This window comes from Rhinopithecus bieti, unplaced genomic scaffold (genome assembly GCF_001698545.2).
Source record: "Rhinopithecus bieti isolate Rb0 unplaced genomic scaffold, ASM169854v2 scaffold_7673, whole genome shotgun sequence".
Taxonomy (NCBI): domain Eukaryota; kingdom Metazoa; phylum Chordata; class Mammalia; order Primates; family Cercopithecidae; genus Rhinopithecus; species Rhinopithecus bieti.
The window spans coordinates 2186972-2201939 of NW_016806375.1; the positions used below are offsets into that span (position 1 = coordinate 2186972).

At 38.8% G+C, this 14968-nt stretch overlaps 1 protein-coding gene across 1 annotated transcript in view; it reads right to left on the minus strand.

Moving 5' to 3' along the window:
• Nucleotides 1-14968, minus strand: part of GRIA1 (glutamate ionotropic receptor AMPA type subunit 1) — a 333366-nt gene that overhangs the window by 49258 nt on the left and 269140 nt on the right. Inside the window, 1 exon segment of the mRNA XM_017875722.1 lies at nt 1543-1741. Within this exon segment, the coding sequence (XP_017731211.1) occupies nt 1543-1741 (199 nt within the window).

Consider the following 14968-nt stretch of genomic DNA (forward strand, 5'->3'; position numbering starts at 1 on the left):
AAAATGACAGGCTCTGACTAGATGACCTCTAAGGCACCTTCTTGCTCTGATACATTGAAAATTGATGATTTTAGCCTTGGGGTTAGGATCAGTGATGGTTAAGGTTTTGTTCCCTTTCCTGGCTATCATACAGAATACAAAGCCCATGGTCAAGAACCTGCAGCACCTCCCACAGTGGTTTATTCGGGCCTGGAGTTTGCTCCATGAAGTTATAGTGAGATAACTAGGTGTGGCTGTACAGGATCCCTTCTCTTGGCAATATGGCAGCCTGCTCTCTCTGCTCCTTCTGCTACTAATTAGCTGTGTGATCTTAGGAGATTACTTCTAATTTTCTGATCTATAAAATGGGGACATATCCTAACTCTAATCTATAAAATAGAGACAATCTCTAACTCACCTTTAATGAGAGGATTAAATGAAATAATTCGTGTAGGGTGTGCTTAGCACAGGACCTGGTTCACATGTAGATGGTAGCAAACGTTTCTTATTATTCTTATTTGACGCATATATGGTAGTTCCATGTACTGTTTCTTCAACTCCTGGGACAAACATCCCTAAAGTCCAGGGAAACCACAGGTTTTCCTGCTTCTGGGCATCTGCTCAAGTTGTTCCTTTTGTCTAGGATGTACTTAGCCTACTCAGGTCTGGCCTGGTTTTGTGATATCTAGAAATGTTTACACGTCTAACCTGTATGGCTTCAGTCTCTACCAATTCTTCAGAATGACTCCCAGATGTTTGCATTTCCTAAAGTCCTAGTGGTATATGGAACCTCCATTGATTGTTCTTTGTTTTGCCTCTTACTTTAGATACCCTATCTCTTTTAGTCTTGTCAGGCTCTAATATAGACATTATTCTCCTCATTATATGCATGAATGGAAATGGTGTCACAGAGGCTAAGTGCACAGAACAAGTAAGGGATGGAGCCAGGTTCCGGGCCTCCATCTGCTGACCTTGAAGGTTGTACTCCTAAGCTCTCTGCTCCTTTGCCTCCGCTCACTGTCTCCTGCCAAAACACATCTCACCACCTCCACTCCCACTTCACATTTTCTCTCTCTCCTGGAACTATTTAATAGATCACTTTTTCCAGTTATTTTTTTCCCATATACTATCCTCTTATTCATCAAGTCAACAAACATTCACTGAGCTCCTTCTATGATATAGAAGGGGACACAAAGAGCATCAGGTCCAGCTGTTGTCCATAAGCTGTTCCTAATTGATTATTAACTAGACTATAAGGTTTCTGTGAGAACAGAGAGGAAATTGTATTTGATGTTTTTTGCAGCCTCAGAGAATTAGCACAGACTGAAAAAGGCAAGGGATCTAAATCAATGCAGGAGCTTTGAAGCTTCTACAAATGTAGAAATGTGGATTTCTCAGGCAGGTGGTAGAAAGCTTAGAAATGTCCTGAGTTTCCCTGACTTACAGTCAGTTAAGCACTTGCTCTGGCTACCTGTTATCTCAGGCTATATAATGAGAAGGACATTTTAATGACAGCTGTGGTTCCCTTTTGAGAAAGTGCCTTGGGACAAAGGATGTCCCTACCCTGAAGAACTCCTTAGTAGATCCTGCTTCCAGCGTCCCGTAGGCAATTTCTGTCTGCTTTGCTAGGTCCTCTGCACTCTCAATGGGAGACACCATCCTCTCCACGGTCAGGAAGGCAGCCAGGTTGGCTGTGTATGAGGAGATGATGATCAAGGTGAAGAACCACCAGACTCCGCCAACGATGCGACCAGACAGGGACCTGTAGGCCAAAGGGAAGAGGCATCAGCAGCATGGACATCAACTGCGGAAGGCTCTGGGGAGGGACTGAGCACTAGTCTGGGGCTTGGTGGCAGAGCTGTCAGGCCCTATTGCACCCTTTTCATCTGTCAGCAAGATGTGAGAATTCAAATGTTAGAGAGACTCCATATTTTGTTCCTTATTACGGACATGGACCTGTGGGGTTGCTGTCCTTCAGGGGTAATAAAGCCGACATGCACGTATTCACACTCACTTTCACACATATATAACAGCAAGACACATGATGACAAAGACAGATATGCCAACACTTGCCCACAAAAATCACAAATATGCATAATCAATTACATACACACCAAATGGTTTGTGCATACACATATGAATGCAAATGCATTTATATACATGATGCAAACATTTGATTGACTCAGACATGTTTTCAGACTGCCTTATTATTGCTCTCCTGGCTGGCAAAGGCCACCAAAATAGTGGACTAGAAGGAAACGAAGGAAGAATACATTGGAAATAGAATCAGAACAGTCATACTCCAGCCATTGTGGGGAATGTCACCATGGGGTGCAGACACAATTCTTTCCCCCACTCACCCAAGGAAGATAATTTGGCTGAAATAAAAAGATAAAAAAAGGCAAATATGACAATCAATTATGAGGTGAGAAATGTATCTTTGAATTTGTCAGAGTGCTATTCTCCTCTCTTATCCCCCAAACAATGAAGAGAAACATAACCAGCCAAGAGTTCCATTGTTCTCTCTCTGATCTGATAGGATACTTCCAAGTCCAGGGTTTCCCAAGATATTATAAGTTGATTTGCATGTGACTTGTGATTTTATGTGGTAAGCAGTTAGGGCATTGAATAATAATGAATCTTATAGTGATAAAGTTATTTGCATTTCATTTCTGTTTCCATCCTGTTCAATTTATTGAGGAAGTGTTATTCTGGAGCTGCTGTACCTTTAAGCCCTTTCTGACAAATGCTCTGACAGCCTCAAGCTCAGAGTCTTCAATAGGTGACAGTGTTTAATTGAAACCATATATTTAACAATCAGAGAAATCACCAATGCAACCCATGAGTTTTACAAAGAAAGCCAAGAGTCTACTGTGCCTTAGGAGAGCAGTACGCAGGCCTGTTGGCTTGCTCTGTTGTTCCACACTGCTTATCTGTGTTGACCTTATATGTGTTATTCCCACGTCCCTTGACACTTCACTCTACCTTGATTTCTTGAAGATCCCTTTTCACTCTAGGCAGACAGTGTTCACTCCAAGAAATCCAACAAATATATGTCATTGCTTGCTATGTGGAAAAGAATGCTCCTAGGTGTTTCACATGGAGGGGAAAATAAGAGAGAGGAAAACTTGTTGAAATGAATGAGACCAGGAGAGTGGAGCAAAGCTGTGTTGCATGAGGAACAGTTGCAGGAACAGGGAACATTTAACCAGACGAAGAGACTTGAAGAGACATGTTCACTGAAGAGTTGGCATGAGGCTTGTACTATGTGACCTGATTTAGGAGAACTTCACAGAAGTTTCAGGACAACAACTACTACTTAAATAAGAGGAAGGTATTTTTGATGGATAGGGTGTACAACATTGAGATGGCTATCCTGAGACTGAGAGCATTTCTCCATTTCTGAAGGTGTTCAAGTAGTGAACTGTTTACAGAGATATACTTGGTGGTGACTCTTTGTTCCCCAGGACAGCAAGTGCTGGGGATGCAACTCTAAGGAGGAAAGAGAAGGGGTCAAGGTTCACACGGGGATAGGGACCAGTTGCTTCCTCTTATGCTTTTCCATTTATGAGATTGTGTGATTTAAAATCATACGTAGGTAGACCAGGATATACGAGTTTCATTAAGCAGTCAAGCAAGATAGATACAAAGAGGCAAAATCACTTCCCCAATGCCCCAGAACCAGTGCACAACAGTTCTGAAAAATCACACCAGTCTTCACATAGAACTATCCCAGTGCTCTTTTCATCTTAGTAGGTGGCAGACACAAGTGTTGAGGTCATTTGAAGCTGCAGCAGCTTTCCCAAATTGGATGAACACAATGGCCTCTAAACTGTACCTCTTTTATTTTTTAAATTTTATTTTGTTTTCAACTGACACATAAAAATTGTACATATTTATGGGGTGCAATGTGATGTTTTGTTATATGTATACGTTATATAATGATCAATTCAGAGTAATTAGCATGTAGATCACCTCAAACATTTATCATTTCTTTGTGGTGAGTACATTCAAAATATTATCTTTGAGCTATTTTGAAATATACATTATTGTTAAATATAGTTACCCTACTGTGCAATAGAACACAAGAACTTATTCCTTCTATCTAACTGTGCCTTTGCACCTGTTCACAAATCTCCTCCCATCACCCCTCCTCCTCACTTCCCCAGTCTCTGGAACCACTGTTTCACTCCGTACTGCTATGAGATCTTTTTTTTTAGATTCCACATATAAGTGAGATCATGTGGCACTTGTCTTTTATGTGCTTGGCTTATTTCACTTAACATAATGTATTCTAGGTCCATTAATGTTGTTGCAAATGACAGGATTTCATTCTTTTTTATGGCTGAATACTATTTCGTTGAGTACATACCACTTTTTAAAAAATCGATTCATCTGTTGATGGGCACATAGGTTGATTCCATATTTTGGTTACTGTGAATAGTGCTGCAATAAACAAGAGAGTGCCAGATATCTCTTTGATGTACTCATTTAATTTCCTTTATATATTTACTCAATGGTGAGATTGTTGGATCATATGGTAGTTTTATTTTTAAATTTTTGAGGAACTTCCATAATGCTGTCCATAATGGCTGCACTATTTATGTTCCCACCAACAGAATATAAGGGTTCCCCTTCCTCACACCCTTGCTAGCATTTGCTATTTTTTGTCTTCTTCATAGTAGCCATTCTAACAAGGGTGAGGTGATATCTCACTGTGGTTTTGATTTGTATTTCCCTGATGGTTAGCGATATGGAACACTTTTTCATATACCTGTTGGTCATCTGTGTACTTATTTTTTGAGAAAAGTCTATGTAGGTTTTTTGTCCATTTTTAATGGACTTATTTGCATTTTTGTTGGGTCCTTATATATTTTGAATATTAACCTCTTGTGAGACACATAGTTTGCAAATATTTTTACCCTATTCTGTAGCTTGTTTCTTCACCCTGTTGATTGCTTCTTTTGCTATACTATGCTATGCTTTTTAGTTTGATGCAATCCATTTGTCTATTTTTGCTTTTGTTGTCTGGGATTTTGAGATTCTATTAAAAAAATCTTTGTCCAGACCACTACCATGAAACGTTTCCCCTATGTTTTTATCTAGCACTTTCATAGTTTTGAATCTTATATCTGTGTCTTTAATTCATTTTGAGGTGATTTTGGTATATGGTGAGAGATAGAGATCTAGTTTAATTCTGCATGTAGATATCCAATTTTCCCAGCACCATTTATTGAAGAGATTATCCTTTCCCCAGAGCATATTTTTGACGCCTTTGTTGAAAATCAGTTGGCTGTAAATGTGTAGATTAATTTCTAGGTTGTCTATTTTGTTCTATTAGTCTGTGTGTTGTGTCTGTTTTAATGCCAGTACCATGCTGTTTTGGTTACTATAGCTTTGTAGTCTATTTTGAAGTCAGGTAGTGTGATGCTTCTAGCTTTGTTCTTTTTGTTCAAGATTGCTTTGGCTCTTCAGGGTCTTTTGTTGTTTTATACAAATTTTAGGATTATTTTTCTATTTCTGTGAAGAATGTTATTGATATTATGATAGGAATTGCATTGAATCTGTAGATTCTTTGGGTAGTATGGATATTTTAACAATATTAATTCTTTCAATTATGAATAATGGATATCTTTCCATTTGCTTGTGTCCTCTTAAATTTCTTTCATCAATGTTTTATAGTTTTTACCATAGAGATATTTTATCTCCTAGGTTAAATTTACTCCTAGATGTGTTTTTTGGAGCAATTGTAAATGGAATTGCTTTCTTGATTTCTTTTTCATGTAGTTTTCTGTTAGACTATAAAAATGCTATGAATTTTGTATTTTGATTTTATACCCTGCAACTTTGTTGAATTTCTATTAGTTTTTTGGCAGAGTTTCTAGGTTTTTCTATATAGAAGATCATGTCATCTGCAAACAGGGAAAATTTAACTTCTTCTTTTCAATTTGAATGCTCTTCACTTCTTTCTCTTGCCTGATTGCTCAGGCTAGGACTTCCAGTACAATGTTGAATAAAAGTGGGGACAGTGGGCATCCTCATCTAGTTCCATATCCTAGGGGAAAAGCTTTCAACTTTTCTCTATTCAATATGATGTTAGCTGTGAGTTTGTCATATATGGCCTTTATTGTGTTGAAGTATTTTCTTTCTATACTTAATTTATTGAGGGTTTTTATCATAAATGGGTGCTGAATTTTATTAAACGCTTTTTCTGTATATATTGAAATGATCATATAATTTGCATTCTTGATTCTATTAATGGGATGTATCATGTTTATTGATTCGAATATAATGAACCATTCTTGCTTCCCTGGGCTGAATCCTACTTGATTATGGTGCATGATCTTTTTAATGTGCGGTTGAATTTGGTTTGCTAGTATTTTGTGGAGGATTATTGCATCTATGTTTATCAGGGATATTAGCCTGTAGTTTTCTTTTTTGTTGTGTCTGGTTTTGGGATTAGGGTAATTCTGGCTTCAAAGAATGAGTTTGGAACAATTTCCTCCCTTTCAATTTTTTTGGAATAGTTTGAGAATAATTAAATTAGTTCTTCTTTAAATACTTGGTAGAATTTTGAAGTGAAGCCATCAGTCCTTGGTTTTTAATGATGGGAGACTTTTTATTACTGATTCAATCTCATTGCTTGTCATTGGTCTTTTCAGATTTTCTATATCTTCATAATTTAATTTTGATAGGTTGCATGTGTCTAAGAACCTATTTTTTTCTAGGTTTTACAATTTGTTGTGTATAGTTATCATAATAGTCTCTTACGATCCTTTGTATTTCTGTGGTATCAATTTTAATGTCTCCTTTTCCATTTATAATTTTATTTATTTGAGTCATTTCTTTTTTTCTTAGTGTTGCTAAAGGTTTGTCAGCTTTATCTTTCCAAAAGCAACTCTTTTGAGCTTTTGTGTTGTTTTTAGCCTCTATTTTATCCATTTACGTTCTGGTCTTTATGATTTATTTCCTTCTGTAAATTTGAGATTTAGTTTGTTCTGCTTTTTTAGTCTTTGAAGTTCAGTGCTAGGTTGTTAATATCTTTCTATTTTTTTTGACATAGGTGTTTATTTCTATAAACTTTCCTCTTGCTGTATCTCATAGGTTTTCATATGTCATGTTTTCATTTTCATTTGTCTCACGAAATTTAAAAAATTTTAAAAAATTTCCTCATTGATTGATTGGTTGTTCAGGAGCATGCTGTTTAATTTCTGTAATTCTGTATGGTTTCCAAAGTTCCTCTTGTTATTGATTGCTAGTTTTATTGCACTGTGGTTATAAAAGATACTTAATATAGCATTGATTTTTAAAAATTTGTTAATACTTGTTTTGTATTGTGATATATGTATGTGATATACTTGTTTTGTATGTGATATATGCTGTAGACTGTTCTATGTTCTGTTGCAAAGAATGTATATCCTATAACTCTTGAATGAAATGTTCCGTAAATGTATGTTAGGTCCATTTGGTCTAGAGTGCATCTAGAAATATCTAGTCTGCTGTTTCTTTGATTATCTTCTGTCTGGATGATCTGTCTATTGGGGAAAGTGTTGAAGTTTCTCCTATTATTTTATTGCAGAGTATAGTTCTCTTTACATCTATTAATATTTGCTTTACATATTTAAGTGCTCTGATGCTGGCTGAATATATATTTATAATTATTATATTCTCTTGCTGTATTTGATTCCTTTACCATTATATAATTGCTTTGTCTTTTTGTTACAATTTTTTTTTCTGAAAATGTATTTTTTTCTGATGTAAGTGTGACTACTCCTGCCCCATTTTTTTTGTTTTAATTTATATGGAATATCTTGCTCCCTCCTTTTTCTTTCAGACTATGTATTCTCTTATAGGTGAAGTGACTGTCTTGTGAGTGGCATATAATTGGGTCTTATTTATTTTTATTCATTCAGCCACTCTATGTCTTTTAATTGGATGATTTAAGCAATTACATTTCAGGTAATTCAGGCAGGGCTTACCACTGCCATTTTGTTACATGTTTTCTAGTTTTAAAGAAACAGATTCTTTATTCTGTGTTTTCTTACTGTTTTCTTTGTGATTAAGAGATTTTCTCTAGTAGTATGCTTTTATTTTCTGTTTAACTATTAGAAATCTTTCCTTTGTGGCTACCATGAGGCTTACAATAAACATTCAATAGCTCTATCTCTTAACATATTATTGTAGTTATTGTTATTTTTCATAGTTTTGTCTTTTAGTTTTTGTACTAATAATGTAAGTGGTTTACACACCATGATTATAATATTAGAATATTGTGAATGTCTGTATATTTGCTTTTACCAGTGAGTTTTATAACTTTATATGTTTTATTGTTACACAGTGTCCTTTTCTTCCCATTTGAAAAACTCTCTTTAACATTTCTAGTAAGACTGTCTGATGGTGACACATTTCTGGGTCTTTCATTTGTCCAGGAAAATCTTTATGTCTCCTTCAATCCTGACAAATAGCTTTTCTGGTTACAGGCTTATTGGTTAGCAAGTTTTTATCTTTTCCTTCAGTACTTCTAATGTGTCACCAAGAGTACTTCCTCCTGGTCTGCAAAGTTTTTGCTGAGAAGTCTGTTGCCAGTTGTGTTGGAATTCTCTTACATGTTATTTGCTTATTTTCTCTTGCTGCTTTTAGAATTCTCTTTGTCCTCGACCTTTGAAAGTTTGATTATAACATGTCTGAGATAGTCTTATTTGGGTTGAATCCTATTGGTGACTTTTGACCTTCTTCTACCTGGATAATTACATTTGTCTTTAGGTTTGGATAGGTCTCTGTTATTTCTTTACATAAGCCATCTGACCTTTTGTGTTTTTCTTCTCCCTCTTGAACTTCAATGACCAAAATATTTGCTCTTTTGATGCTATTCCATAGATTCTATAAGCTTTCTTTGTTCTATTTCATTCTTCTTTTTTTTTCTCCTTTGGCTGTGTTTTCAAGGAACCTGTTTTCAAGCTCATTGATTCTTTCTTCTGCTTGATTAACTTGTGCTGTTTATGCTTTCTATTGCATTTAAATTTTTTTTCATTCATTTGTATTTTTCAGTTCTAGAATTTTTTTTATTATTTCAGTCTCTCTGTTAAATTGTTGAATTGTTTCTCTGTGTTTTCTTCAAATTCACTGAGCTTCCTTAACACAGCTATTTTGTCTCTTTTTTTAATTTAAAAAAATTTTTTAATTATTATACTTTAAGTTCTAAATCACACAGCTATTTTGAATTACTTGTCCAACAGATCACATATTTTCATCTCTTTAGGGTCCTTCATTGGTGTCATGTTTTGTCCATTAGGTGAGGTCATACTTCCAAGATTGTTCTTAATGCTTGTGGATGTATGTCAATCTCGTACAATGAAGAGTTAGATATTTATTCTAATCTTTGCAGTCTGGCCTTGTTTGTGTTCATCCTTCAGTTGCCCTGTCCAAAAATTTATGCAATCTAATCTGTGGTCAGAGTCTGTGACTGCTGCAGCCATTTCAACACTAGAGGGTACCCTAATCTAGGGTTCTCTGTAAGTCTTGTGAGGACTTAGAGGTTGGGATGGTACTCCAGCTTAGTCGGACCTAGAGAAGAGTCAAAGGGGCTACCAGAGCTGTGTGGGAAAGATGGGTAGGAACCTGAGTTCAGAAGCCTGTCTCATTGGTCCATATGACTTTGTGTTTTCTGACAGATCCCCGAATAAGTGGGACAATTTCCTGACTATAGTGAGAGGAGCTGTGGAATAGAGGTTGGCAAGCCTGCCCACAGTGTTCCAGACATGTGTGCTCACAGCAGTTTCCTGCATGGGCAGGGCAGTTCTCTTACTGCAGTTTAAGTGGAACTAAAGCCAAGACTGGGCCCCCGCAGGATCCACTGTGGCATAGATGCTGGTGAACTCATCCTAGTAGCCCAGATGTGTGTACTTCCCAACCAATTTCCTGCATGGGTGGGGGAGTTTCCCAACTGTAGCAAGAGGGGTGAAAGCTGAGACTGGGCCCCCTCTGGATCTGCTGTGGGATGGAGCCTTGTTGGCTATCACAGAGGTTCCTATGGACAATTTCCGGTCTGTGAGGTATGAGTGAGCTTCCCTTGTGCAAGCTGTAATAAGCTGGGCCTACAGCTATAGGGGGCTGGAGCCAAACTGCCAGATAACTTTCAGATCCACTGGCAAGACTAGTGTCGGCAGGCAATCAAAACTTTCTGCAGAGGCACGAAGGTGCATGATTTCTCCTGGACCCATTGGCAGATGGTGTTGGTTGCAGGCTCAAAGCCAAATAGGGCTGAAGCCAAGCCCTTTCACGAACAAAGTTGTTTACAGGTTTGAACCTGAGAGCATGATTAAGTTTGCTACCTGGGTGCTATTCTACACTCTTAAAACAGCCTTCTTTAAGGGCTCTACCAGGGTTTTATAACCTCCTACCTGAAGCTCAATGCTCCTGCAGATAGACTTTTTTTCCTGCAGATGGTTGCAGAATTCTAAATGTTGTTAGGGGGATATGAGCAGGTTATCTCCTAGTCTGCTGTCTTGTTTTATGTATTATTTTTTACAGACAGTGTCTCACTATGTTGCCCAGGCTGGAGGGCAGTTGCTATGTATAGGCATGATCCCATAACTGATCAGCATTGGAGTTTTGACCTGCTCTAACTCCAGTCTGGGCCAGTTCACCCCTCCTTTGGCAACCTCATGGTCCCCTGCTCCTGGGACGTCACTATATTGATTCCAAACTTAGTGTGGACACCTGATCGGCATAACACACTACAGCCCAGAACTCCTGTGCTCAAGCAATCCTCCTGCCTCAGCCTTCGAAGTAGCTAGGAGTACAGGCGTGTGCCACTGTGCCTGGCTCTGCCATCTTGTTGATGTCACTTGAGGCTGAACTGGACTTCTTGCCTCTATCCCGTCCTCTATGCCCCCACTGCCCACCTGTACAAGGCTACCTGTACAAGGTAGCCAGAGTGATTTTTTGAAACATATTAATTGCACCATGTTGTTTTTCTGCTTAAAATCCACCAAAGGTTTTCTCTTAACACTTGGAATAAACTCAAACTCTTTGATGAGCCTTGAGGCCTTGTGTGGTCCGGCCCCTGGTTCACTCTCCAATGTCACCCAGCAACATACTTGCTGTACTCTGGTCATACTGCTCTTTGTCTGGCCCCTCATATTCAAAAGACTCCCATCCTTATCACACGCTGCTCTTTCCCCTGATTGATGCCTCAGCCCCTATTCATCCTTCAGACCTCATCCTAACCATTACATTTTTAGTATTCAACTGTAAGACTCAGAGCCTCGTGTAGCTCCCATAGCAGCAGAACTATGGCATCTGTTTGCCTCTTCTATTGTCTTTGTTCCCCTAGACCATAAGCTCCATGAAAGCAAAGGAATCTTTTAATTCTTTGGTATAGCATTGTATCTCCAGTGCTCAGCATGGAGCAGACCCTCATTAGTAAATGAATGCATAAATAATCTCTGTCTTATAACCTGGCATCTCTATGCACATTGGATTTTGGACCCTGGGAAGAATTGTCAGGGTCAGGAGAATCCAAAACTGCGTATGGTCCAAGGTGTCTGGAGTCATGGCATCAAACCAAGTGTTCAGGATGGCTGCCTCCTTTTCTAACATCCCTAAACTGAAGAACCCAGCGAAGCCATCCCAAGTTCAGGATCATCTAGTGAAGCCCAAAGCCTTCCCACAGAAGTTCCACACATTTAAGACTCCTTCTTCCCTGTTCTCTTTTAATTGATATTTTTATGTTTTTTTTTTCAGTCCTCACATCCTGCCGACTTAATGACAATGCCAAAGAAAGAGTTTGCTGCTTAATAGCCAGCAACGGTCATTTCTGGAATAACTGGAGAGCTGGGGAAAAAAGTTCAAAGTCTGACTTAATCCCAATGCTTCATTTGCATGTAATTCACAAGAGAGGAACTTGAGGGCAAGGCAATCCGCCCTACCTTCAATTTGGAACTTGCTCAGGTGAAGCTGGGCCTCTATCCAGGAAAGCTACATTTTCCCAGCTCCATACTAAAGGCAGGGAGCTAGAATTATTAGAGGCCAGGGCTGGGAATGAGAGTCTTTGCTCTTTCACTGACCATCTCCATAACTTGGTGAGTCACCTGCCTAGCTGGGCCTCTGTCTTCCTGCTCTGTATAATAGGTTAGACTTACCCTACTACACTATGAGAAACCAAAACTTTTAAAACTAGAAAGACTCTTAGTCCATTGCTTTCCTTTAACGGATACAAGCTGTTGGAATTAAAACGGTACAGGGGAAAGCACTTGGAAAAGTGCTGTTGAAACACAAAACATTACTTTTTTTGACGATGATTATTCTCCCAGGGAGCCACAGGGCAAAGCAACACTTTTCTTGGCAGGGAAGAAACAGCTGTGATCTGAAGCCCTTGGAGGTCTGTCTGCCTAGTCACCTGAATTTTATTAGCCTTGCAACTTGGCCTGGCTCTTCCCAAACCCCCCTAGGTATTTGAGGAATCTCCCCCCGCTTTTTTTTTTGCCTGCAGAATTGGCTACAACTTATGTGGCTTGTTGAACCTATTATCCTACTTCAACCTCATTTACAGCCCTGTAAAATGGATGGGAGAAGTAGGAATATTTTGATCTTGCAGATAAGAGAACTGTAATTCAAAGACCTAAGATGACTGGCCCAGAGTCACACAGTAAGGCAATGACAGAGCTGGGACTAGAAACTGGGATTTCATATTTCTTATCCAGCACTTTAGCTATTGCAGGACACTACCTCCCTCACCTAATTCTGATTCATTTATGGGTGGGCATGGACTTCCTTAACTCATGACTCCTCTGTGATGTTGGATCTCAGCAACACTGACTTCCTCAAAGCCCAGTGGAACTTTTGGTCAGCAGTCTGACCACCAATATCTGATAGAATTGGAAACCTGCTTGTATTTGTATTCTACTGTTGCATAACACAATGGCACAAACACAGCAGCTTATAGCAACATTCATTTATTATCTCACAGTTCTGTAGATTAGAGGTCTGTCTAAAGGTGGCTAGATTCTCTGCTCGGGGTCTCTCTAGGCTGAAGCCAAGGTGTTGGCTGGAGCTGTGGTTCTTATCTCTTCCAAGCTCACTGGTTGTCGGCAGAATTCATCTCCTTGTGGTTATAGGATTGAGGTCACTGTTTCCTTGCTGGCTGTCATCTTCTAGAAGTTGCTGCATTTCTCATCACTTGACTTCCTTCATCTTTAAGCCCACAATAGTGTGTCAAATTCTTCTCATTTTTTGAATCTCTCTAACATTCACTAGCTGGAGATGACTTCTTGCTTATTAAAAGCTCACCTGATTGTGCCAGACCCACCTAGATAATCTCTGTGTCTTAAAGTGAACTGACTGAGATTTTAATTGCCTCTATAAAATCTCTTCATAGCATTACACAGATTAGTGTTTGGTTGAAGAACCAGGAGATAGGAATCTTTAGGACTGTGAGTACCATACTATTTATTCATTTACTTTGCAAGCATTTCTTATATGGCAGACACTGTTGGTCATTGGGGAAATAAAAGTGAATATGCCATGATCTCTCCCTTCTGTGGGCTCAGTCTGATAGAGAAGATAGGAAGGCAGTGGAGCCTACTCATTAAAAAACATAAAATTTAATGTCAGACACCACAGATTTTCTGCAAAGTGCTCAGCACAGTATGGTTAGCTCACAGTATAGTTAGCATTCTGTTAAGCCATCATCACCATCTTATGTAAATGTCATAGACAATAATTATTCTACTATCTTAGTTATATGACAAGTAAGAAAGAAGCATGGAAGGAACACAGAAGGACTTGCTAATTACTCTGCTAGCAGAGGTCAGGAAAATTTACCAGAAGAGGAGATATTGTGTTAGATTTTGAAGTAGGAGTGGGAGATCACCAAGCAGAACAGGTACAGGGCTGGGAGAATGCCAGTAGGTATAAAATAGTAGATGTAAAATAGAAGAGGTGAGTAAGATCTCACCTCCTCTGTAAGCTTCCCCAACCTTTGCCAGCATAGTTCTGAGCCACCCCTTCTGTATTCCCATTAAACCACTATCATTCTTCCATTACAATATAATCACTCAGCTGTATTGATTTAAGATGTTACTATGATTGTTGTTTATGGTATTTATTGATTAACAATGATGATGATGGGTGAAAAGCACTGCAGAGCCCACAGAAATTGGAAGGGGCAGGCTGACTGCCGAGATCCAAGTGACAGCATTAGGTGATCCACAGGAGCAGGGGCTGTGGGAGAGGAAACATGCTCAATGGACAGTTCACGCCTTCTGGGTAAATGAACTCTGATGTGGTCTGGGAGTCAGGTGCTGGAAGCAGGCTGTCTCTTTTTGCAAAGGATCTTTTTCCCTTTTGTTAACAAAGTAGTATATATATCATTTAGGACATAACTTGATGCTAATGGAAGATAGTAAGGATCTGATGGGACCATTCTCTGGGTTCTGATAGTTAGGCATTTCTTGTTCTGGTTATTGATTAGGATTCATTGCAGGCCTTTAAATATGTGCCTCTAATCTCACAGTTTAGATTTATAGCTCTTAAACAGAGGCCAGCGAACTTTTTCTGTCAAAGTACAGGTAGTAAATATTTCAGGCTTGCGGGCCTTATGGTCTCTGTTGTACTACTCATCTTTGCTGTTGCACAGTGAAAAGTAGCCATAGACAATATGTAAGCGCAAGTGCATGGCTGTGTTCCAATAACACTTGAATGCCAAAACAGGCAGCAGGCTGGATTTGGCCTGGGGGCCATAGTTTGCAGACTCCTGCTCTCAATCCCTACTGTGAATATCAGACACCTTTGATCTAAGCTAATATGCAACAGTAGTTGACATATTTTTAAAACCATCTATCCAGTTATTAATTCTTCTGCACAAACACCCAGATAACCTATTGTCATGATTTGTTTGACAATTATTATTGTGTGATCCTTACAGAGAAAGCAGAGGGTACTGTCATTCTCTGTCAAGAGAATGGGCTCAGGGTTCAGATGAAGCTGG